At 36.8% G+C, this 25,420-nt stretch overlaps 1 protein-coding gene across 10 annotated transcripts in view; it reads right to left on the bottom strand.

Moving 5' to 3' along the window:
• Nucleotides 1-25,420, bottom strand: part of INVS (inversin) — a 92,685-nt gene that overhangs the window by 30,492 nt on the left and 36,773 nt on the right. For 9 of the 10 annotated variants that reach the window (XR_010431399.1, XM_064658642.1, XM_064658683.1 and 6 more), the window contains 5 exons: nucleotides 23,261-23,434; nucleotides 17,946-18,113; nucleotides 10,148-10,328; nucleotides 7,348-7,457; nucleotides 2,756-2,927 (listed from right to left, as the gene is read on the bottom strand). Coding sequence is in view for 9 of the 10 variants with exons in the window: in XM_064658642.1 (XP_064514712.1) it covers nucleotides 2,756-2,927; nucleotides 7,348-7,457; nucleotides 10,148-10,328; nucleotides 17,946-18,113; nucleotides 23,261-23,434 (805 nt within the window). In the remaining variant the exon portion in view is untranslated. Of the gene's footprint in view, nucleotides 1-2,755; nucleotides 2,928-7,347; nucleotides 7,458-10,147; nucleotides 10,329-14,404; nucleotides 14,547-17,945; nucleotides 18,114-23,260; nucleotides 23,435-25,420 lie in introns of those variants that run through there. The other variant, XM_064658708.1, reaches the window with a different exon arrangement.

The following is a 25,420-nucleotide window of genomic DNA, read 5'->3' as shown; positions in this document are numbered from 1 at the left end:
GGGCCTGGTTTTCATGGTCTGACCTCAAAGTAAACTCTAGGTTCTGGTTTTCGTCCTGAATTTCTTATGAAACCAAAGGCAGTAAACCACTCCATCAGATGACACATGGGGTGTGTGTAACAATACAATAGAAAAAGAGCTGCTGTGTCAGCTTGGCTGGTTCTTCCCCCCTATCACTCATTCTGACGCAGGCATCTCGTTTCGCACTTTGTGCTCAATATTTTCTTGTAAGCCAAATTTTCTGTGATGGAGTCACGGTGACTGAAGAGATTCTTCAGCCAGCTGGTTACAATAGGCCCTTTGTTCAGCCGACAGACAGAGCCCTCTCCATTGTGCGCAGTGACGGCAGAGCTATAAAGCTGCCCCTGTAATGCTCCTGCAGCGCTGATCTCTGAGAAGAGGGAAATTCCTTTCCCTTGGTGTCATTCTCCTACACAATACTGAGAGTCTCGATGTTCTAGCAAAGCTGAATGGAGAGCTTGCTCTTTTTTAAGTAAATGCAAAAAGGCTGCGTTAACGCAACATTATAACTGAGCTTAACTGAGTTGCACACAAAAGTCAGAAACACACAACCTCGAACTCTCCTCAGCAACTGTATCCCAGGCACGGTGGCATGTACACTATTTTCTACTAGTGCATAGTTTCCCATCAGAATGCAACGCTACTTTTCCCTTACCAAAAATTGGGAATGATTAAGAACCTTTGTAAAAAAAAAAATCAGAGAGTGATTTACTGGTGCGCTTCCTTTAATGTTTGCAGCTCCCTATAATAAAGCCCATGCTACTGCACTTGCTTGCACAATGGTTTAGTTCAGGTTGCTCGACAGCAAGCGACAAACAGCAAAGTTCCCCACTTTAAGACTATTCGTGTGTTCTCCACAATGGCACTTTAAAGTAAATGGAAAACCTATTCAGTTCCTTGGATTAAAAGTCCTACAACAAAATCAAGATTAAGAAGTGATTACATATCACTGCTACAAAAGGTTTAAGACCGAAAGATAATAAGCCCAACCACCTGAATTATTCAAGCATGAAATCCAGACCTGAGTAATTTCAGAAACACGGTATGTGAGTACTGTCTGCAAAGAAGAAAACCTTTCGTAAGGAGGTTTGCACAGTAACTACATTACTCCACCTTAAGGTCTGAAACAAGTACTGTAAAGTATTTAAAAGGGAACTGTCAAGAAGTAGCAAATGTAGGTAAGACTGATAAAAGATGAAATGAATACAATCATAGAGTATATAGCTTTTAAAGTCATTAAACATGAAGACTGATATTTTATTTGTTGCAGTATTTCTTAAACTCAAAATTACAAACTACCACAACTTGGAAAGACTGATTATTTTTCAGTGTGCTAAATTGTAAGAAAAGCAAGAATTTAGATATTTGAATAGAATTTTATGTTAAGTGTATTTTGCTTTTTGTTGAGACCCAGCATATCACCAAAGAAAATGAAAGAAATTCAAATTTTAATATGAAAATAATATTCATACAATCTACGTTTAAAAATCCTGAACCACACAACCCTGACGTGACATTTATTTACCATTTGTATGTTATTCAAAGTGCACTCTGAAAAGAGAAAAGCTGTTAAACTCATATCTTTATTTCTTGGTTGAGACACTGTAAGTTTCCTAAATCTAACCATGCAGATTAGGCTAGTTTGCATATGTATGCAGTCAACAAATACATGAAAATTTATATAAACAAACATTGCAATTATACATTCTTATCTGTTTAAAATTACATAGGAGAAATGCCCTTTATTGTATTTATTGTATTATTCATGGACGTGTGGTCTGACTATGAGCTTGGCTGTCATTTTACTACTTATTATACACAGGTATACAGTTTTGCACTTAACTTCTAACATTGTGACCTGGCTCTGTGTGGCACTGGGTAGTTCCTGACCTCCTCCTACACATCTTACTGTTTGAAGCTTCCTGCTATCAAACCCCTCCAATTTATGCCCAATATATCCACAGTCTCCTCTTTTTCTATAAATAATGCAGAAACACTTTGACACCTGTCAGAATTGTTATCCTGTTTTTGTTGAAAACATTACGTAAGTACAATATTTATACCACAAATTCTTATATTTTTTCATGAATGAGATAAATTCCTATATTATACAGAAATTTTGAATTTCATGACTTGCATGCTTGAATCCTGAATCACTGTGCTGCATACCTATCTTTTGCTCTGGGCAGATAATGGGGTGATAAACTTGGGGGATATCAAGTTTGACTCACTTTTTGGACAACAGAAGTGCAATAGCTCTAATCTTCATTACACTACCTTTACAAACAACTATGGTACTTACGATTTTCATGATGATAATTTAGCCACTTCACTGGTTAGTTTGCTCTATATTGTTTCAAAGTATGTATTTATTGACAAATACATTTTAATAGGCATTTTCAGGGAGGGCTTTTTATGCAATTATATTTCATTTTATTCTTCAAAATACAGAACAGCTCTCCCTTTTCCAGGATCCAGATCTAGGTAGCAGCATAGCAGTACTTCTTGCTATATTTCAAATTAACTGATACAATCCATGAAGAAAAGGTTTGTTTCTTTGCCACAATAAGGCAAAGAATTGACACTCATACATAATTAAACTAATGCAGAAATATTTTCAGGATTAAAGCACGCATCCAGGAAAAGACTAATATAGCTTCTAAAAATGTTTTTTTCTGATGGAAATCACACTGACCAGAAATGTCCAGTGGCTCTTTGCTGTAAAGCATCTTACCTGTGCCAGCGTATTTGTCTGTCATATTGATATCAATATCCAATTTTAAAGTCAGCATAGTCCTAATAACATCATCACTGCCTTTGCCAGCTGCCCACATGAAGGATGTTCTTCCCTCAAGATCTGAGTCATCTTTTACAGAAGGATGTTTCAAAAATACTTCAACTGTTTCCTGAAAAGAAATACTGTTGAAATTAAGATTTAAGGGAATCTGTAATAACAAGAAACTACTGTGTCTCATTTAGCTGTTTATGAAGCAAATCAAAGCTTAGTTTTTCCTTTTCATGTTTATAAAGAGTAATAACTCAACAGGAGCACTGTATTTTCTGCTATGCCTTTTTCCTCACCAATAATCATAGTGCATTCTTAACTAGGAGTTTAACACTGTCATTTATTTCATAATTTTTTCTTTTTACTGTCAGACATCATGTGTTCATCATAATGAAGAAAAAGACACTGTAGTCACTGAGAAGAAAGCAATGGGAAAAATATTACTGGTTTATCAAAACATTACTGCAATACAATGATGATAAAAATCACAGAATCATCTAGGTTGGAAAAGACCTCTGAGATCATCAAGTCCAACCTTTTCACCAAACACCACCCTGCCAACCAGACCATGGCACTGAGCACCACATCCAGTCTTTCCTTAAACACCTCCGGGGACAGTGATTCCACCACGTCCCTGGGCAGCACACTCCAATGTCTAATCATCCTTTCTGTGAGGAAATTCCTCCTGATGTCCAACCTGAACCTCCCCTGAAAATAATGTCCCTTCGAAATATTCTTCCAACATATTTTTTTCTCCCATTACAAATATAACTGCACATGCAAATATTTTACTTTGTCAAACCCTAATAATTTGACTATTAAAAAAAATACTTTTGGGGCAACACAGATATATTTCCTAATATTTAATAATATCAACAGGTTCCTAATTACTTAAATATTATAAATCAGAAAAGATTAAGAAAATCTTTACAACTGAGTTGAGACTTTCCTCTGTAACTGTTACACTAAAATCTCTATTTAAATCAAAGCAAACAGATTTATTTCTTCAAATGTTGTGTTTGTGTTAAGCTCTCAGTAAACAAGTCCACTTTTTTAATCTGCTCCTAGATTCTTAATAAGTCACACAGGAAAGGAAGGAAGAGAAAGTTACAAGTACTAGAAAAAGAATAAGGAGAAGATTTTCCTTTTTCTATCCAATGCCTTAAAAGGCTGTGTGTTTAACAGCTAGAAAACATCTCTGAAGATGTTTTCTGATAGGCTAGCCAATAAAAACTGAAAAAATCGCAGGTTTTGTTATTTTACTTTACATTGACAATTTAGTATTAACACTATTTTAGCCCTCTCCCTATGTGACCCCAAAATAGCTCTATCACTGCTCTGGATAGGATGAGAGTTTCTTGTCTATAAGGAATTAAATGCTAATAATCACAAAGGTGCTTAAATAACCAAGTACTATTGATAAGTTTGAATTTATTTTCACTACTACTTATAATTTCATCCCTCTAAAGAAATTGGGAATTTCTCATTTATCTTATGTTAATATGATCTAAGATCCTCACAGCTTTGTGAATTTAGGTCTGAACTATCAATTTATTGTACAAAGGTCCAGCCAGAAACGATGAGAAATGGAAGCATTAAGCCTTCCACACAAACCAGCATGTGTTTATAGCTCTGTGACCACCACTATACCTCAGACACAAATGGCTTCTTGTTAGGGCAGCCCCCTACCAACACTCTGCACTGCTTGAAATCCTGAAAAGCAAAAAGCACTGTGGAGGCTGCACTTCTTCAATATTAAGGCACATATTCGAAAAATACAAATTAGTAATTTTATTTTTCCATTAAGTTTAGCCAAGCAGCGTTTCTTTCAACTACTCTTTCCTTTCTACAGTTTTTAATTGGAAAAAAATGGAAGAAAATCCCACAGTGCTATAATCGTCATTTTCCAAAATGAAGTTATCACAATTTGAAAGCAAAGTAAAATTAAATTACAACAGGATGATTAAGAACTCAGAAAATAGAAGTACCAGTCAGCTTAATTCTACATGTATTTTGTTATGTAAGATCACAAGTATTTTAGCACTGTTGAAAAAAGTGGAGAAAAACCCATAAAAAACAACAAAGTTGAAAAATAACAGTAAAGCATAGAGGTAAACCTGTATCACTTTATTTTGTGCAATCAGGAAACTCTGAAAAGTACTAAATATTATTTTTGAATATTTAAGAATAAGATGGGGTATCCACATTTCATTTACTAGATCTATCTATATGAGTATGTGAAAGGAAAGTACATTGCTTTGGATTCTTCTGGAAAAATTCAGGAAAAAAATATATTTAGCTCTGCATTCTGCATACTGAAGTCAATACAAATAGAGCATCTTCCTTCACACATGAATTTAAAAAGACATGTTTATTTGGGCATTCTAGACCATCTAAATTTCAGGCAACCTATTTGGGGGGTTATATTAGGTAACTTCTCTTCTAGAATTTTTCCTGTCTGTAGTAAGTGGGGATAAGTTAGTCCTAGGGAACAAATTCTTCACATAAATTAAGAGTTGGTTAAATCTCTTCAGTCTTTAAAAAAACCAAAAATGTCATATTATAGGAAGTAACCAGCAAAAAACAGAAGAAAGAACAAAATATTGAAGCAAATAAAACTGAAAGCCATGCAAATATTTACAATAAACACAAAAGAACTAACTGTCTTCGTCTTAGGGACTAAGGACCTAACTGAGGAACATACCACACCTATCCAAACTTGGGCAGACTGAATAGAACAACAACGTGAATCTCAAACTGTAAATATAGAGTTGTTACTCTATATGCCAGAACATGGATGTGTCTCCACTCAGTTATGTGACTATGTATATGGAATGCAGTGATGAGAATTACTCAGTGATATGCATATAATGGAGAAAAAAAAAAGCAAACAGTGGTGCTCTGAAACAACTGGACTAGTAAAAACAGAGAGAGGCTCCAGACATAATTTAGGCAAGGGCTTTTGAACATGTCTCCAGATAAAAGAGGCTTGCAGATCTAAATGAAACTCTCCTGTTTGTTTCTTCGTGTAAGATGGCAAACAGTACATTCATTGTAAGTACACAAGATTACTAAAGAATGTCTGATTCCACCACGTACTTTATTTTTCCATAAAAAACCTAAATGATATTATATTTGCCTGGTTGATGAGATCAAAAGGCAGCAACATAATGAAGATATTTCAATCAACTGAATCAAGCCCAGAGAAGGGAAGCCAGTATGAAAAATCGTTTTTTAGAAATGTATCAATATAGAAAAGAAAAGAAAAAAGATAAAAGAATGCAGAGTTAATCACCAGATAGTAAATACAAGCATTCTATCTAAGAGTTAACTCAAACTTGAAAGAAAGCCTTTTACAACACAAATACTTTAGGTGTGTGAGTTAGACCCAAATAGTACATACCCCACAACAGACAATAACCAGCATCAAAAAATAATTATCTAAAAAAGTAAAAATTATACACAAAAGTATACTTCAACAAAAGTCTGAATTTAAAAAATATCTGGATGGTCTTACTAAAGATCAACTCCAAAAATACCCCACCCAACTCCCAAAACTCACTCTCAGAAGGAGGCATGAGGTGTCAGCTGTAGCATTAACAGACATTGGTCAGTTCCCTCTTTCAATTGTACTTCCAGATAAAATTAACATGCAGGTATGCAAGAAAGACCTAAATTAGTATCCCTGTTAAGAAAATTTTGCAATATGGACTACATAACTACATTAATTAGGCACTAAATAACCCTTTTTATAAAGGAAGGTTATGAAATCTATGAGGGGCAGGGAGCTTGAGAAAAGCTTTCATAAATTCCAGCACTTGAGAACTATTTCTGTAACATCTATGACCAGCAATCATTAAACTGCTGAGTTTTATACTTGGTTGTAGTGTATCTGATCTTGCTCTGGGAAAAAAATACCTATTATACCAAAGTAAGAATTAGGCCGTCTGAGAAACCAATTTTCTTTGTTGTCTGAATTTAAAAAACATTTTAAAAACTTAAAAATATAGTGCTCCTGAAGAATTACGATAAAAGTTACTCAACTCTTCAGCCATGCTTTATGAGACAACAGCTCATTCATAATACCAAATATTCCTAAGTTAATCACCTTCTTGAATGCAAAGACTGGTTTGACTGGTACTGCAGCAGCTGTGTAAATACTCATACAGGTCATCTTACTCTAAATACTGCTTATAACTGCTTAGATTTTGCTACAATGAGCCTTAAAAAGTAAAAGGACTGTAAAAAGGTAGGTGCCATTCTGCTTTCTGTTGAAGCACCTGAATGACCATTGTGTGTCCCGATGCAAATATATAGCTCAAAGTGCCTTTCTTTGTACAGCAAGTTAGTTTTTTTAAAACCTATTTTTAATAGTTTGAAATTAACCACACTTATATCACATAACATAGGAAAAGTTTGAATTAAACTCATGCCAACAACACCGTGCTTATATGATTTCAAAAACAACTCAAACACTTTGTTACACTATAAATATTTCAGCAAAATACATTTACTTCACATTTAGGGTATGTGCTACCTACAGCAAAGTTGCTCTGCGCTGCATAATGTAGGGGTGTTGCACCTTGACTATCAGATGGGATGGTTCCAAACTTATTTCTTTCTAATAAGAGATGGACAATCTGTGCATGACCTGAGAAAAATAACATAATAAAACCAGATAAATATCAAATCCTAAAGTTAAACATCTCAATATTAAAAAAAAAAAAAAGAAAAAAACACAACAAACCAAACCAAACCAAAACTTTGCAACGAATTAGTTGAACTTTTCCAGAAAAAGCTTATGACAATTCAGCTGAGACACTGCATTTGAGTGACAGGTCAGTCAGAAACAGTAAAGTAATCATAGACTGATGATGATGAGCATTTCTCCATTATTTGTACATTAAAAGACAGGCTAAACTAACATTGACAATTTCATCATAGGTCACATTGTTTTACAGAAATCAAGTGCAAATTCTTTACTTAGGATTTGTTTAACCAAAATTTCAACTGAAAATGTGTATCAGAATCTGGAGTTCAGTCTACTACCAGGTACCATAAACAACAAACTCACACACAACTCCTTCCATCAAAACAGATTAGAATATTTTTAGATTAAAATCACAACATTTTTGAGGGATGGGTAAAATTTATATTGACTTCATAGACAGGAAAACAGAGTATAGTATATTGCTACTAAAGTCAACTGATCCATTCATATGCTTGCTTGAAAGCATAAAAAGAAGAGATGTAATGTTGCTATGCTCTTCCCACCTGAAGACTATTAGAAGTAAAGTGAGGTGCACTGGGAGAAGTTGATTTGGAGTGCAATTCTAGCAGGAAAACCATAGGAGTACTAAGCCTGAAAAACAGTTGCCTGAACTTTCAGGACAGACAACTAGAAAAAGGGAATTTAACTCTCTAATTAGGACAGGAGGCCTAGCTGAATCATCTACGGGAAAGAAGGTTTGAGGGAGTTGAAAAAAAATTTGTATTGTGTGCAACAGTAAACAAATTGGTGCAAAGATGGATCTCACTTGGACATTAATGTAAGGATTAAAACTTATTTCTTGAAGTCAAGAACTGTTGTTTCTGTGGCTGTAACCCTGCACTACTTTAAATTTCCTACTGTTAACCTATATATAACATCTTAGTCTCCTTGAGATCTACATATAACATTTAGTATTTAGCTTAAAACCAGAAGCATAAAAATTAATAATGATTTACCAACCACAAGTTCCCCAAGGGCCTGTGCCACCTAGAGATCTCATCAAGTTCACAAAGTACTCTTGGAGGTCTTGGCACATCTTCGCCCTTTATTCTACATTGATTAGACAATCCATTTTTCCAAGAGACAAAACTTCTCTCTTAAATACAATCAATTTCAAAACACAATAAATTTTGCTTCTTGGGCAGAACCAAGTGTAATGAGTATTTCTTTGGGAGACTGATCCTATGACACTTAAAATGCTTCATAATTTCTCTGTAAATATTCAATACCCCTACTTCAACGCAAATGCAAATTTGAGAACATCCTTATTTTTTTCTTTTCTTTTTTTTTTTTTTTTAATAAACATAACCAAACTACATGTATATTGTCACTGGAGTTGCAGTAACTTGCTCCAGTGAGCAGTATGATTCTTTTATTGGCATTCTTTGTTTGCAGTGTCCCAAAGGGTCATTGGGATGAAGCCTGTTAAAAGGGGAGAGAGACTGTTTGAAGATTCTTTTATCTAGTACATGGTGATTATTTTTCCTCCTGCACATAGAAGAATGGAAAATAGGAAGTCAGTTTTCTAAATCATATTATTTTTGTGGCTATAATTTTATGGTTTGTCTTTCCCTGCATTAAGACTTTTTCTATTTAATCAAGTTTTAACTTGTTTTGCAAAGATCCAGCTTTGTAACCTGTAAAATCAAACTGTGCAGAATTCACATACGCAAGGTTAAAATTTACAGAGCATCTGAGTCTCAGGGTAACAATCTGAACAGAAAAAACCCCTTTTTTGAATAAAACTTGTAAGATCTGATTAGATTGTCATAACGTGACTGATAAAGAGCTTTTTCTAGAAGTAGAAGTGCCAGCTCTGCCATTTTTTTGTTGTTCACTTGTGCTGGTATTATCTGATTATCTGTGGTTTCTTTGTGGGAATCTTTTTAAGTCATTTGTTTATTTTGTGAGGGGTAGTTTAATAAAAACTAGATAATATAATCATAAATCCACTTAACTGAGCACACATAAACTGCAATACATCACAATAGGCTGAAAGTGAACACAACTGATGATGCCACTGTCAATCGCTTTGTGTTGTGGAGCTACTCTCCTCTCTCAGGCACCTCACAAACCCTATGTGACCATCTTACACGTGGCCCAAGTGAGGGTACTAGCATCAATCCATACATGAAATATTAGTAAAGTTCTCTAATTTTTTTCAGATAAAAAATAAACAAGTTCTGATATTTTCTTCATGTACTCCAATAGATTGTCTTGCATTCATGCTGGCGTGTGCACACACCACTTCAGACACCACTGTACCACTGGCTTTTTTAACCCATGATCAAAGCCACATATGCCAGAACATCTCAGTGTGCTCTAACTGTTCTTAAACCATCAGCATATATAGCCTCCTGAAGTATTGCATTTTACAGTGCTTCATAGAGAATCTGAAGCTAAAACAAGCAATTGACACACAAACTCCTGCTCTTGGTCTAGCAGAAACTACTATTGTTCTAGAAGATTAGTTTGCTTAATGTCAGGCTGGAATGAAATAAAAATCACAGACAAAGATTAAACACTACAGTCAATTAATGACTAAATGATTTCAGCATTGTCCAGTTTACCAAGTAAGGCTGCCCAGTGAAGGGGAGTTCGAAACAAGTTGTCATAAGATGTTACATTGCAGCCTTCGTAGGAGGTCAGGACATCGACAACTGCTACATTCCCATCTGCAACAGCAAAATGAAGGGGAGTTCGTCCTTCATAGTCTTGCCAGTTAAGCAGAGATTCTGTAGGTGCAGCTTCCTTTAAAAAAAATCAACACAAAATTGAAAGATATTTCAATTGAAGAGAAGAACTACATACTCTTTACAGATATTTTTTTAGTCTTATATTAAGGAGATAAACTGTCCTTGTTCAGTAGACTATAGCTCTACAACCAAATACTTTTGTCACCATATAGACTACTTTCAAGTATTTCTTACAGAACTTTTTTATACTGTATTATTGTACCAGACCTGATTTCTAGTATAAACCCTGTAGTTCTACCAGTTTGTTTTACAAGTGGCTCCTTACACAGATTTTTAAAATACTAACTCAGACTCTTGAGAAAATAACTAGATCTTCTTGTATGATTTTCTATGATGAAAATGATGTACATATCTTCATGTTTTCACCTAGAACACTCCCCTTTTTGCACAAGTTAATCTTATGGCTTTCTTTATAATATTTTTCTAGCATTTTACACCCCCAAAGTATTTCTAAAGGAGATGTCAAGGTCTCTAGCAGACAGGATAAAAGTTAGAGAGTACTTCTAATGAATGCATCTACTTGTAATGGGCTTAATTTTGAATTCAAGAAAATCTTTTAAAGTATCATGATCACATAACATAGGCACTAACACACATAACTTGAGCTTTCATCACCTTTCTTAAAAAATAGGCTAAATTACTTTCACATAAGGCTCCTAGATATATAGTTTTGTGCTATGATAATTTCCTCTCTCATGACATTTTTCTACAGAGATTTCTCTTCATTACTTTCTCCAGCAAAAGAACACAACAGACACAAATGAATATCATTTTAGCATTGTAGAGATCTCCAAATGTTGAGTATCATAAAGGCCCATGAAATACAAGCTTTAAACTTAACTTTCCTGAAAAAAAAAAAGAGGTATCACTAAAGAAAAAGGTTAATGCTAATACAATAGAAACTCGGGATGCAGGACGTTAAACATCTAGAGCAGAAGCAGAATGTCAAAACGAGAGTTTAAATAAACTATAGGGAGTCAGTCTGCTGTTCTATCTCCACCAATTCAGAATAATACACTAAAGTCATGTGAACCTTGTGCAAAAGAAAAAAGGAATGTAGTCCTGAGATTTTTAACTTCCAATGCTAGAGTGGATTTTAGTCCATGATAACTGAAAAAAGCAATCCTCCTGAAAATACAGAGCCATGCTATATATTACAATATAATTATGAAAGAGGAGTGAGAGACTGTGATCAGTGCAGCTTGTTAACAGTTAAAGCAAGTTCCTGATCCCTTTCTAACTAAACTAATAGCAATTTTTCCTATTGACTTCACTAGGTACACAAATAGGCCATAAAATCACTTGCATTTGCATTATTTGATGTGTAGAAACTAGTACACAGAAAACAAACATCTAACATTGAGAACGATAAATCAAGAAGAAAGTCAAGAAATTCCAGAGTTACAGTTTCTATTCAAATATTAATTGACCTAAGTTGTACATTCTATATTTTCTATGTAACGGATAAAAAAAAGAATACATTTAGAGTAGTGTGCTGGTTTAAAGGTAAACCAGCAGGGGAAATGAACTCAACTCAAAAGAGAGATTACAAGGCAGAATAACAATTTAATAAAATAATACAGTAAGTATGATTATACAGAAAAACAATTGGGTTTAACCCACAAACGTATAACCCAGCACCCTGGGGCATGAACAGAGTGGTGTTCCTTGGGCCCCCTGAGTCCAAAGTAAAAGGAGAGGGGAAAACCTGTTGGTGAGAGTGGTGATTGCAGTCTGGTCAAGAGTGGTGATTGCAGTCCAGTCAAGGGTGGTGGTTGCAGTCCAGTCGAGAGTGGTGGTTGTAGTCTGGTTGAGAGCAGTCTTCCTCAGGATCCCACAAGTGGTTAAAAAAGGTCCCAAGACTCCAAGATTATATATCTTCCAGTTCAGGCAGGAATGCCCAGTACCTCCCTCAGGGTGGGAGGTTCCTCAATGGGCATGAGGACAAGAGCACCCTCCTATCTCACAGGCCTCTTAGCACCTAGTTTATAGCCTGAGGAGTCAGGTTCTATGGGCAGATGGTGTAAATGGTTCATTGATAACAGTTTCTGGGAAATGGCATGGAAGGCTGTAGAATACACAGTTTTGGGTTACACCCATACAATGATGAACTGGTCCCAGCTGTTCTAACTAGGACAAGTAGATTTCACCATATTTTCTAAGTGCAATCTGGCTAAGTTAATACTGCAGTAGTAACTTCAACTCTGCAATGCCCTGATTCTTTGTTTCTTACTGTTTTACCTTCTTACAGTGTCAACTTAAACCTCCTAATATTTGATTAATGTAAATTTTCTAGAGCTAAACATTTACATACTTAGCATACTGTATGTAAAACAGAGAATCACACCATAGTTGGCATTGGAGATCATCTAGTCCAACCCCCTGCTAAAGCAGGTTCATCTGGAGCAGGTTGCATAGAATCAAGTCCAGGTGGGTTTTGAGTATGTCCAGAGAAGACTCCATCACCTTTCTGGGCAGCCTGTTCCAATGCTCAGTCACCCTCACAGTAAGGAAGTTTTTCTTCATATTCAGATGGAACCTCTCATGTTTCAGTTCGTGCTCGTTGCCCCTTATCCTGTCACTGGGCACTACTGAGAAGTCTGGCTCCATCCTCTTGACACCCACACTTAAGATATTTGTATATATTGATAAGATTCCCTCTCAGTTGTCTCTTTTTCAGGCTGAACAGTTTCAGCTCTTTCAGCCTTTCCTCCTAAAAGAGATGCTACAGTCCCCTCATCACCTTCATAGCACTTGGCTGGGCCCTCTCCAATAGCTCCTGGTTTTTCTTGAACTGGGGAGCCCAGAACTGGAGACAGGACTCCAGATCCCGCCTTGTCAGGGCTGAGTAGAGGGGCAAAATCACCTCCTGTAACCTGCTGGCAGTGCATCCTTTCCGGGGACTGAGGCGATGCTGAATGGCCTGTAGTTTCCTGGGTCATCCTTCTTCCCTTTCTGAAGACACTGGAGTGACATTGGCTTTCCTCCAGTCCTTGGCTTTCCTGTTCTCCGTGACTTTTCAAAGATGATGGAGAGTGGTTTAGGAATAACATCTGCCAATGCTAATTAAGTGCTAATTAAGTTGCCTGTCTCACATTTAAAAAACTTCATCAGTTTTAGATTAGATATCAGTAGTGTTAGCCACATTTTCCTAGAGAAAAAAACTAACATACTTGGAACATACTGGAGTTAATACATCTAGTACAGTAACAGATGATCTATTAAAAAACATTAAAAAATGATAAATGTGACTCTCAACTAAATACAATTGAAATTGATATTGTTACATGCACAAACCACAACAAAGCATGTATAACACTTCTTACAATAAGCATTCAAAAGCATTTACCTGAACCAGTACAGTTCTGTGAAAAATTGTATGTTCTTCCCCAGCCTTAAGAATTTTCAAGAAAAAGATAACTGATAATATGCTTACTTTTTGTCTATTCATAGACATCAGCAGGGGGAGTATAGAGCCCACTGCAAAAACTCCGTTTGTCAGAATCACTTTTAAGAATGACTAAATATGAATGACGATATGCACAGAAGTTATTACTGAGAGGAAAACATCTTTGAACAAAATGGACCAACAAGAAAGCAAATGCTTCTTTACTTTACCTATAATTTATTGATGTAATCCTGATACCTAACCTTCAAGCCTTCCAGAAGCACAAGAACATACTAAATAAATGACTCCTAAAACTCCTCGCTTGAAGTCACTGATGTTGCCAAAAACATATCCCCCACAGTAAAAAATGTTACTTTTGCAAAATGGTAAAGAATCTTCTAATTTATATTCTAGTCTAAAAGTTCTTGTGTGCTTTGAAATTTTTGGCCACTTACACTGAAATTTTCTAGGCTTCTTTCTGCCTACATTCAAGAGTATAATTTCTTTGGAATTTCAGTGGGTTTGGTCTAAAACTAGCTATAATTAAACTGTCATACTGTATTAATATTTTAAGAAAAATACACAGAAGAAACAGAAGCTAAGCATTTTTCTGTGGCAATTAGAACAATGGAATTGTAAATAATAATGGAAAGTGTGGTATAAATAAACGTCATGTCTCTTACCATGAAGAATAAATAAAGAGAAGAGATACAAAACAGACAGAGAGTACTAAGCAGTTGCTTCCATCATATTAATGGAACCTTATTCTGTTCTTTTCTCCTTAAATCTTCCCAACGTTTTTCATGTAATCAAGCACTGCTGAATCTGGAAAGGTGGAAAAGGAAGTTGACCATGAGAGGATCTCCAGATTAGAGTTTCTCTCTGCTTCACATTTACTTTCTACATATGTTGAGTTCCATTTTCGCTGTATTTCATGGAATTCAATATTAGATATAACCAATTTGTGCATAACTGTGACCCCTGCAAACCCAATCTATTTCTTCAGAATTCAGTTGAGCTCTTTTCATTATTGTTTATTTTGGCAATATCAACGGACTTTGTACTATACAAATATCAAACAGAAAGATGACCTTATTGACAGGAGACAATAAATGGCCACATCCAAAGGCAGACTACAGAAAAACAAGACAATATTTGTCAGTACCATAGACTGCTATCTCAATAAAACTAAAGCAACTAAACTTTTGTCAAGTTTTTGTAAAGCAGCACTGGAGAATTCCAAGTAGGGCACTAGAGAAAAATAATTTTCTGGGGAATTCTTCCACAGTGTTAAAGATAGACTCTCAGGTAGATAAAGAACTGCTGCATCCAGAGTAGTAGTCACCATCTCAATGTCCCAATGGATATCGATGACAACTGGTGTCCCTCAGGGGCTACAATGGAACCAGTGATATTTAATGTATGCATCAATGACACAGACAAAGGGATCAAGTGCACCCTTAGTAAGTCTTCAGACAACACCAAGCTGAGTGGTACAGCTGACAAACCTAAGGGATTGGATACCATCCAGAGCGACTTGGACAAGCTCAGGAAGTGGGCCCATGGGAAACTCGGGAAGTTGAACAAAACCAAGTGCAAGGTGCTGCACCTGGGTTGGGGCAACCTCCTGTACCAATACAGGCTGGGGGATGAAAGACCGAGAGCAACCCTGCCAAGAAGGACATGGGAGTGCTGGTGGATGAAAGGCTGGACATGAGCCAGCAATGGGCATTAACAGCCCAGAAAGCCACTTGTGTTCTGAGCTGCACCAAAAAGAGCATGGCCAGCAGGTTGAGGGAGGTGATTCTGCTCCTCTACTCTCTCCTCTGAGACTCCACTTGGAGTACTTCATCCAGCTCTGGGGTCCCCCAGTACAGGAAGGATATCAACCTGTTGGAGTGAATCCAGAAGAGGGCCACAAAGATGATTAGAAGGCGGGATCACCTCTCCTATGAGGAAAGACTCCGACAGCTGGGATTGTTCAGCCTGGAGAAGAGTAGGCTCTGGGGAGACCTTACAACAGCCTTCCACTACCTGAAAGGGGAAGAAAGCTGGAGAGGTCCTTTTTCAAGGGCATATAGTGATAGCACAAGGCAGAATGATTTTAATCTGAAATAGGGTAGGTATAGATTGGATATTAGGAAGAAATTCTTTACTGTGAGGGTGGTGAGGCACTGTACCAGGTTGCCCAGAGAAGCTGTGGATGTCCCATTCCTGGGAGTGTTCAAAGGGTTGGGTGGGACCCTGATCTAGCTGAAGATGTCCCTCTCTATCACAGGGGGGAGTTGGACTAGATGACCTTTAAAAGTTTCCTTTCAACACAAACTATTCTATGATTCTTTTAACTGTCAGAGTTTTTAAAAACAAAACAAAACAAAAAACCCAGGCATGACCACGATTCTGTATTACCTAAAGAAAAACTTTGAGAACACCTCCAGTATGGAGACAGGTATTTTTAACCCTTTGTATGTAGTGCATCTCAATGAGACAGAGTTAATTTTCCTTGCAGCAGCAGGTATGGTGCTGGGCTTTATATTTCTGATTAAAACTGTTGATAACATACCTATCTTTTGGCTGTTACTGAATAGTGCTTGCACAGCATTAAGGATTTCTCCTTTTTATGCCCTGCCCTGTCCTGTTACCCTGCTTCCCCCAGTGAGTGGTTTGGGGGTGGGCAAGAGACTGCTACAGGACACAGCTGGGACAGTTGACACAATCTAACCCAAGCAATATTCCATACCATATAATATGTGCAGCAAAATAGCTCAGGGACAGGGGGAGGGCAGGGAGGATGCCCATGGCTACACCATTTGCCTTCCCAAGCACAATTAAGCATGCTTCATGAAACTCTTTTTCCACTTTCCTGGGAGTGGCTAACATCTGCCTGCTGATGGGAATAAATTTCCTTTTTTGCATGCAGCTTTTGCTTTCTATACTGAATTGCCATTATCTTCACCCACAAGTCTTCTTGTCTTCCTTCTATTTTCTCTGTCTTGCAAGAGGGGAGGTAAATCAGCAGCTGTGCAGGTGTTAGGCTGTTGACTGAAGCCAACACAGCACAACTATTAAAAACATTTGTCTTGACTAACTAACATTTGAAAATGTCTGTTTTGAATACACATATCCTTACATACTTTTCAGCAAATTTATTTCTCTAGTGTGGACCAAATTTTGTTTTTAACAAATTACTTCACAACTAAGTACAAATTACAAACATCTTGAATAAACAGAAGTAACACAGAAATAAAATTGCTTTAACACTGGAAACTTCTCAAAAACTATTTTTATAGTAAAAAAAGGTATCACTAACTGTAAGATTGCTGATGTGATTTGGAGAAAAGCAAAGCAAGTTTTCACATGCCACACTTAAATTCTCAACTTTCCAGCAAATCAGGGAGACAGACATGTAAGTCCTACTAGCTGGCATACAATCACTATGTGTCTAGTTCTGAAAGATCTTTGAAAGACAAAGAGACAGGAAGATTGTTGTAATGGGAGAGAAAATTTCAATTGAGACTTCTTTATCTTTCCATGTTAATGAAGTTCACAGATTTCTACAAAATAAAAACCGAGGTAAAAATCAAGCTGAGCATATGATTTCATTGTACCCATTATTTCTGTCATTGTAGAAAATGAAACTGAAACACTGTAAAAAGAGAAAATATGCCATCAAGGCAAAAAGTATTAAATCCGTCCACAAAAATAGTGGAAGGTCTTTCAACAAACTGATTGTGGGCTGACTGATACTTGATCAAGTATTTCTCAGAATTCTGACTTGAAAGGCCAAATTAAACTAGACTTTTCAGCACAGTTAACTAAGAAAAAAACCTTTCAAATAATGAAGAAAAGACACATAACAAAGAAATCAGTTGCAAGATGCAACTGAAATGATCAGTATGACTGGCCATTTTAACTATGAAAATTTGCAAGCCTGTCCTCCCTCCCTTACTCTTGAAATGAAGTTACATATATCAAACTAATTAAGAGCACACACATAGTCCATGAGTTAAAGACATTTTTCTGTAGAACTCAGAAGAAACCCCTTTCAAGAGAGAAAAAATAGTTAAGATTTTTTTTTAATAAAATTCTGGATATTAGGAAAAGCAAACCATTTCGTTCTCAAAGAGTCAGTGGACTAAAATAAAAAATTTCAAGAGAATAAAAATATTTCTACAGAGTAAAATAGTAAATACAGAAAATGTTATATACAATAGACTTTCTTACCAGAATACATTTCACTGTGTGAATTGCACTAGGGTCCTTGTTGTTAGCTGCCCAGTGAAGTGGGATTTTTCCTTCAATATCAGGGATTCCAATATTTGAATCATGTTTTATGAGAAGTTTCACATGCTCTGGGTTATTGTAGTAGGCACTCCAATGCAATGCAGTTTGCTGGAACACAATTTTCACAAGTTTTACAAACACACTGAAAAATTATTGTAATATGAAAATTAAAGTTGGTTAGAACCTGAAACACGATTTCACTACATTTTCACCAAATGAAAGAGATCACCTAGTCCAACTTCTCTGCTCAAAGCAAGGTCAACTAGAACAGATTAATGAGGACACCGTCCAGTCATATTTTGATTTATTTCCACAGACAGAGACTCAATAACCTCTCTGGACCACCTGCTCCAGTGTTCAACCCTCCCCACAGTAAAAAAGTATCTTCTCAGGTTTAAACAGAATTTATTACATTTCAACTTATTCCCACGGCCTTGTCTGTTCAGTGGAGGCAACTCAGAAGTGTCTGGTTCCATCCTCTTTACTGCTTCCCATCAGGTGTTTATACACATTGATAAAATCACCCCAAATTGTCCCTTCCTCAGGCTAAACACTTGCAGATGTCTCAGCCTCTCCTTGATGCTCCAATCTCTTAATCATCTTTTGGCTCTCCACTGGACTCGTTCCAGTATGTCTATGCCCGTATTATACTAGAGAACCCCAAAGGAGGCAGAGCATTCCACTTGTCATGCCACCGGTGCTGAACAGAGGGTAGGATCACAGGTAAAACCAGATTTAAACAAGAGGTAAATGAGCCATCTTTTGTTACTCTTCAATAAAGAGGACTGACAGAAAACAGAGCACACATACCTAGGGTGGCTAACAACTCAAAATCAGTGAAAACAGGCTTTAAACAAGAGGCCCATCTACCTGAGTAAGTAGATAATCACACATCTTTGCTAACAAGGTCTGAATTAGGTCTAAGCTACACCATCTTACATGAGACCTATACTGAACTGAGAAACCCTTATGTCTGGAACACAAGTATCTTTAGTAGGAGATTAATTGCTTCATATTTATTGGGCTATGGCAGGAGAATAATGTCCATGCTACTTAGCATTCCCCGTTGACTACTTGATGCAGCAGTTTCAGACCTGGAGAAAATATCTGTCCTTGGTATTCAGCAGTTGTGTCCAAGTTAGAATGATCACCTGAAGCAGGCCTCAGCACCAGAGCTGCACTACAGAACAACTGCAATAAATAGTGTGGTCTCTCTTAAATGTGAAAATCTGTTGGAATAACACAAATTGATGGAGAAGTGTATAACAAGACTACTCTTCACTAGAGGTAGATGGCACTGAATGCTGACGCTGGACTTGGATTCATCTTGAGTAAAGCTTTTCACTTTTTGTACTGTCCGTGATGACTCAGAATTCTGAGGTTGAATATTACTGAATCTAATGCCCAATGACCCATAACAGTCCAATAAAACATCAAAAGGCAATCCATGCTCCTATTGCCAATTCTATGTCAGTGGTATATTTTTATGGGCCCTATTGCTGTTGATAATTACATAAGTAAACCAATGTGTGGGGTTTCATAAACAGCAAAATGTTGGCATATTAATAAGTATTTTATTTTTCAGACACACCTCTCCCAACTGCCAAGTAACAGAGAGTTTTAAGATACCAAATTGATTTTATTCTCCATCTCTCTTACCCCCTCTCCCCTGCTAAATATGACATGGCACTTTGATTCAGAAACTGAGGAAAATAACTGCTGTGGGACATTTGTGTATGGAAGTACAATGCCCTGGACTAGCATCCTTAGACAGCGACATAGAATCTCTGAGTTCACTATCATATACTTAGTATCTCTGTAAAGGAAGAAGGAAAAAAGAAGCCTATTTTTTTGGGTTTGTTGCTTTAAGTCATTAGTTTAGTATTGATAACAATACTTGTCTACTTGGTAATTCACTGAAGAAGAGCTCGTTCTAAGGCATAACTGGAGGGGCTGTAAGGAAACATCTGATAACTGGCACTACATACAAGGACATACAGCCTAGCACCATAAAGTGCCACCAGAGCCTGTTGGGATTTGAATTGAAAAAACTTGTAGCGGTAGAAATTTGTAATACATTAATGAATATTATTTATTAATTGGAGCTGACTACTATCCCTAGAAACTGACAGTTGCACTGAAAGCATAAACTTTTGGTTCCCAAAAGGCCAATGTAGCCTTGGTTCACTGGCTTCTTTCACCTACAAACAGTTTCAGCCAGCTGCCTACATGGAAGTAGATGAAAAAAAGACACTTGTTCTGTCTCATGTTCAGGAATTATATTTGACAATCTTGATGCACACAGTTGCAGTATGGAAACTGAATAAGCTATGTGTCCAAAAGGGTTAAATATGTTGGACTCCGTCCCTGAGATGGCCTTTCACCAACCTGAATTCCATTTTTGCTGCTGTGACTACTCATGACATGAAGTGGGAGAAAAGTGCTCTATGTTTTGTGGGGAATCTGGCAATGCTTTGAATACTGTCTTGGAAATCTGCTAAACAACAGGCAAGGTTCCTAAAAGGTTTTGGTTCATTTATATATACCTTTGTTAATTAATTAACATGGTCAGGAAGTCAGCACGATCTCTCCAGAATGACTGCTGTAATTATAGCCAGGGTTTCTACAATACATGTTAGAACACCCGGGAAGGAAAACAGCTGATTGCCAGGACACAAGCTGGTTCAAATCCATTGTCCAGAGGGGACAGAAGATTCAGTTGTTGGAAACTGCGCTTGTAGCTGTCTTATCCTGTTTCCTAGATGATAAAATCAGATAAGGATTTCAGATTTTAAGCAGATACATCACTAGAAAGTCCGATCTCCTTCTCATACTACGTCCTCTTGTGGTAGAATGTGAGCTATGGAATGATGATTTCCACTAAGCCCAGACTTGCCAAGCTAGTATGTTATCAGCTGATCCAAATAACTTGATCAGGGCACTCACATTTGAATCAGTGGCAGATATTCCAAGATCACTTATAAACTGTAAGAAAGGGACTTTCCTGCTCAATGCTCAAAAAGCCTCCATCACCAGGAACAGTTCCAGTTGTATTCAATACCCTTCCAATGGTAGTTACATAATTCGGTTTTGGTCTTTCTTTTGCTATCTACATTCATAATGTCTCACTTTTTGTTATTATATCCTTGCAGAAAAAGAATGGGCTCAGGGAATATTCATATCTCTGCATTCTTTGAAAAAAGTCTCTTTTATATTTCAGGATACACAAACTGCTCAAACACATGAAATTTAAACTAGATATTCACAGATTAACACAGGTCCACAATAATTACTAGAAATCTGCCTACTAAAGGCAGTGTGATCATCTCCCAAACAGAACACAGATCAAGCATGTCAACAAAAATGATTAATCTGTTTTGTTCAAAACGTATATGGAAACACAAGAAACCCTTTACCTAGAACGTCTGCAGGACTTTGTGAAAGTCTGATGCTTTCTTATACCCTACTATTAATGCTAATGGACACAACCATTTCACATTTGTTTTAAATCAGGCATTGCTAGGCACTCAAAATTAAGAACCGCACTAATCTGAGCACCTCAAAATTTACAGTGACTATATGCTCAATAACTATTCCTTCTTTTAAAATGAGTTTTACTCATTTAGTATACTCAATAGTATTACTGTGGACTAGCATTACCTCTCTGTATGAAGAGTAATAGTAAATCAGTTTTTTTAAGAACGCTTTTCTCCTACCACTTTTCTTCTACGACCTGTCATCCCTTATGGGTGGTCATTCTAAGGACAGTCCTTTTTAACAAACATCAGTAGATTATTTCCTGAGGCTCTTAGAAGACAGTGTGATTCCAAAGCAGGTTGGTAATTTTATTGATGTGGTAGAGCATGACTTGACTTTGCAAAGGGACATGACACAACTCAAGACACTACAGGCACTATATGATATACCTGGAAAGTCATCTGGAGACTTCCTGGTCTTTCAAGCAACTGCTATCACTGCAGATGCAGAAAATTACTCTGAAGGGCTTTATTCTAAGAAGGTAGTAATATAAAACTCTGAGATCTCAAGATTACATTTTCTCCCAAGGAAGCCTGCAGTTTCACAAAATAAATGTCAAAGTGACTAACCAGTGCTCTGCTTCAATTGTAAGTCTCACGCCAGAATGTCAATCAACTTCATCATCACATCCCTCTCGCTAGATGACGCACTCATGGAAGCAACGGTACATGCGCATTGAAAGCAGACCTTATGATGCCAAATAGTCCCTTTTATGATGATAATAATAACAACAACAATTTGATACCTTTTATTGACCCTGTTAGGAAATCGTCTGGACAAATGGCATCACATTCTATCCCCCACAAAAAAGTCATGTATGACTAGGAGACTCAAAATTGTCCATTTGTACTTGCAGAGATACAGAAAAAAGGGCAGCCAACCAGATAGATTTAGTGTATGGATATTTTTACCCCTAGACCATCCCTATGGATAGAAGACAAGGAGTAGAAGTGAGGAAGTAAATCTGAGCCAGGAGAAAAGGTGCTGGGAGTGGTGGTTTGAAGGTGTTGTTCTAATTTTTTCTCGGTTTCTTACTATACAAAACTATTTTCATTGTCAACGAATGAAAGTGATTTTCTTTATGTTGAGTCTATTTGGCCCATGAGAGTAAATGGTGATCAATACTCCTGTCTTTATCTCAACTCCTGAGATTTTCCAACTATTTTCTCTATCTGTCCCCATGAGAAGGAGGAGTGAGAGACTGGCTGAGTGGGTATTTGGCTACTTTCCAAGGCTAAATCACGACACACTTCTTGAAGTCAGCACCTATGGAGAACTGTATCAATAGTAAAATCAATCATCATCTTGTTGGCAGGACATCTGCCAACAGGAAACTTGCATTCAGCTCAAGGTATTTCCTTTTTTTTTTCTTTTTGTAATTAAACTCACCTTTCGTATTGACAAATGCTTCGAAGGCCTTCTGCACAAAGTTTTCTAATGATTCTTATCATTAAATGATTCTAAATGTAAGGTTTTTCCAAGGAAGAAAACGAAGAGGATTTTTGAATCCTCTATTGTTGCAACTATTCTCAAGAAGAATGTCAGTGAACTCAGTGCAACGAACTTTGACATCATGAACATAAGGAAAATATTAATATTTCTATTTTGAAGACCTAGAAAAGTTTATGACTGAGATAATTTTCACACACATCTGTTTGATGGAAATCCAATTTCTACAGTTGCTAAAAGTGTTGTCTTAAAATAAGCAGAACTTTTACCTTATTTCTATCCTGAGTATCCACTTCTCCAGGTGCCATATGCTTTAACAACAAAGCTAAACATTTTGGGCTTTTGTGACGTGTAGTTAAATGTAATGGTGTCATATCCTCCAAGTCCTTCTGCATCCAGTTCCCTCTACGAGCCAGTAAAAGCTTCATGAAGCGGTAATTTCCCTGGGTAAAGAAAAACAGCAGAAATTTATTTCAATTTATCAAACCAAATGATGATACTGCTTAGATATATTTACTGTTGTAATACAGTGACTAAAAAATCTGCATCAAAAGAGCTCTAAGCTTTGGAAACATTTTTTTTTTTTTTTTAAAATATGAACTCTTTATTTTTAAGTCTGTTGTGCCGGTATTAGATGCATATATTCCATTAGCAGAGTGTGTAAGACAGGGTTCAGTAACAACGAAAATTCTGCAATATTATCAGAGTTTCTTAACTGTTTAACATCAATAAACATAAGACCATTACATGCCGGTTTCAGCATAGTAAACAGTTATCAGATGAGGAATAAAACATGATGAAAGAACACAATTTTAAAAATGAAATTAGGAAAAACGATGAGGAATGAATGATTCAGAATGATGCCTTAAGCCCCTAATGTTTTTTTTTTATTTTTCTAATATCGGTAAGCCTTATAAGTTTTATAAGTAGATTTTAAAAGCAGCAACTCTCCCTCCTTTGTCCCTTGTCCCTTTCCCTTTCCCTCTAGCCCCCTTTACACATTCCTTAACCCTCTTACCCCCGAATCCAGTAGAAGTGTTTAGTCTTTTGTCAAGGCAAGGCCTAGATTGTTGGCAGAACAGCATATCAGGGCCTAAACCACAGAACACGGTCAAGAATTGGGTGACTATGTACCCTTTGTGCTCTGATGAAGATGAAGATGGGATGAACAGGGGGTCCTGAAACACACCCCAGACCCATTTTCAGGGGGTGGACCCGGGGCGGACCAGAGTAAAGGCCACAGGGCGGACACATCTGGGATTGGATGGATGGTATTATAAAATGTAACATCTCAGGCACGGTCGGCACGCGTCCTGTAACATCTTCTGCCTTGGCAAAATAAACCCTTTCTTATCTCACCCCTAATTAACTGCTCCAGAGATTTTTTTGGCACCTAACTCCCATGGCAACAAGAAAGATAAAATGTTCTCATCTGATTAAGTAAAAAATATATGCAAAAGTGATTGTTTCGTACATTTTTACATTCTTACATTTTTAAATTTGGAACTGTAGGAGTTTTGATCCTGCAGCATGGATGATAAATAGATGGGACAGTTTCAATGACACAATGAAAATACATCACACTTTGGACTTCCACTAGGTTTTCACTACGTTTTCAAAAGAAATAATGTAGAAATGTTCCTGTGATCAATAAATGAAGGTCAATCCCCCAAAAAACAATCTGGGTTTATTTCTCAAATCACTGAAGAAGCCGTCAAAAATTAAAGATGTGATCATGCCATCATGAAGAAGCTGTAGTGATTTAAGGGATAGCCAGCCCTGACTTGCTACTGTCCCTTACTTGGAGATTATTTTCCATATAACAGAGATGCTTCTGCTTCGTGAAATCTGTTGGGTTTATCAAATCACCTTCAGTAGTTAAGTTTCAGTGAAGGATCAGCAACAGCTGGAGCAATAATTCATTAAAGCAAAACATCTGGACCTATCTTGTGTGATCACGTTTTAAATATCTCTGTTCTTACCCTACTCTAACTTTTAACCTTTCCAAAAGTGAAAGGAGTCTCCTAACTTTGCTCACTGCCTTCCAATGTTTCCCAAAATATTAGCTTTTGCCAATTTCACATGTGGACAATTACCTATATATATAATGAAAACAGAAAGCTCAGAAGAGAGGATAAATTGTACTAATTCCTCCCTACTCAGGAAAAAGCTGGAACATTTGATGAAGCTTTATTAGACCATGTACACATGAAAGGTGACACCCAAATCAACAGAAGTCATGTCTTTGGATTTTTCTGCTTATGGAATTATCTGCAAATTAACATACTTCAGTCTGCCACAATTCTTTCATAAATCCTGTATGTTAACTTAGTCCCTTTAGGCTGTCTTTGGAAAAACAATGAGAAAGGGTAACCAAGTAGACAAAGGCAAGCAGTGCTAATGAACAGGGGCACTTCTGTATCTCATAA

The sequence above is a fragment of the Pseudopipra pipra genome, chromosome 1, assembly GCF_036250125.1.
Source record: "Pseudopipra pipra isolate bDixPip1 chromosome 1, bDixPip1.hap1, whole genome shotgun sequence".
Taxonomy (NCBI): Eukaryota; Metazoa; Chordata; class Aves; order Passeriformes; family Pipridae; genus Pseudopipra; species Pseudopipra pipra.
The sequence above is the reverse complement of the archived record's forward strand: the minus strand, read 5'-3'. Positions and strand labels throughout refer to the sequence as shown.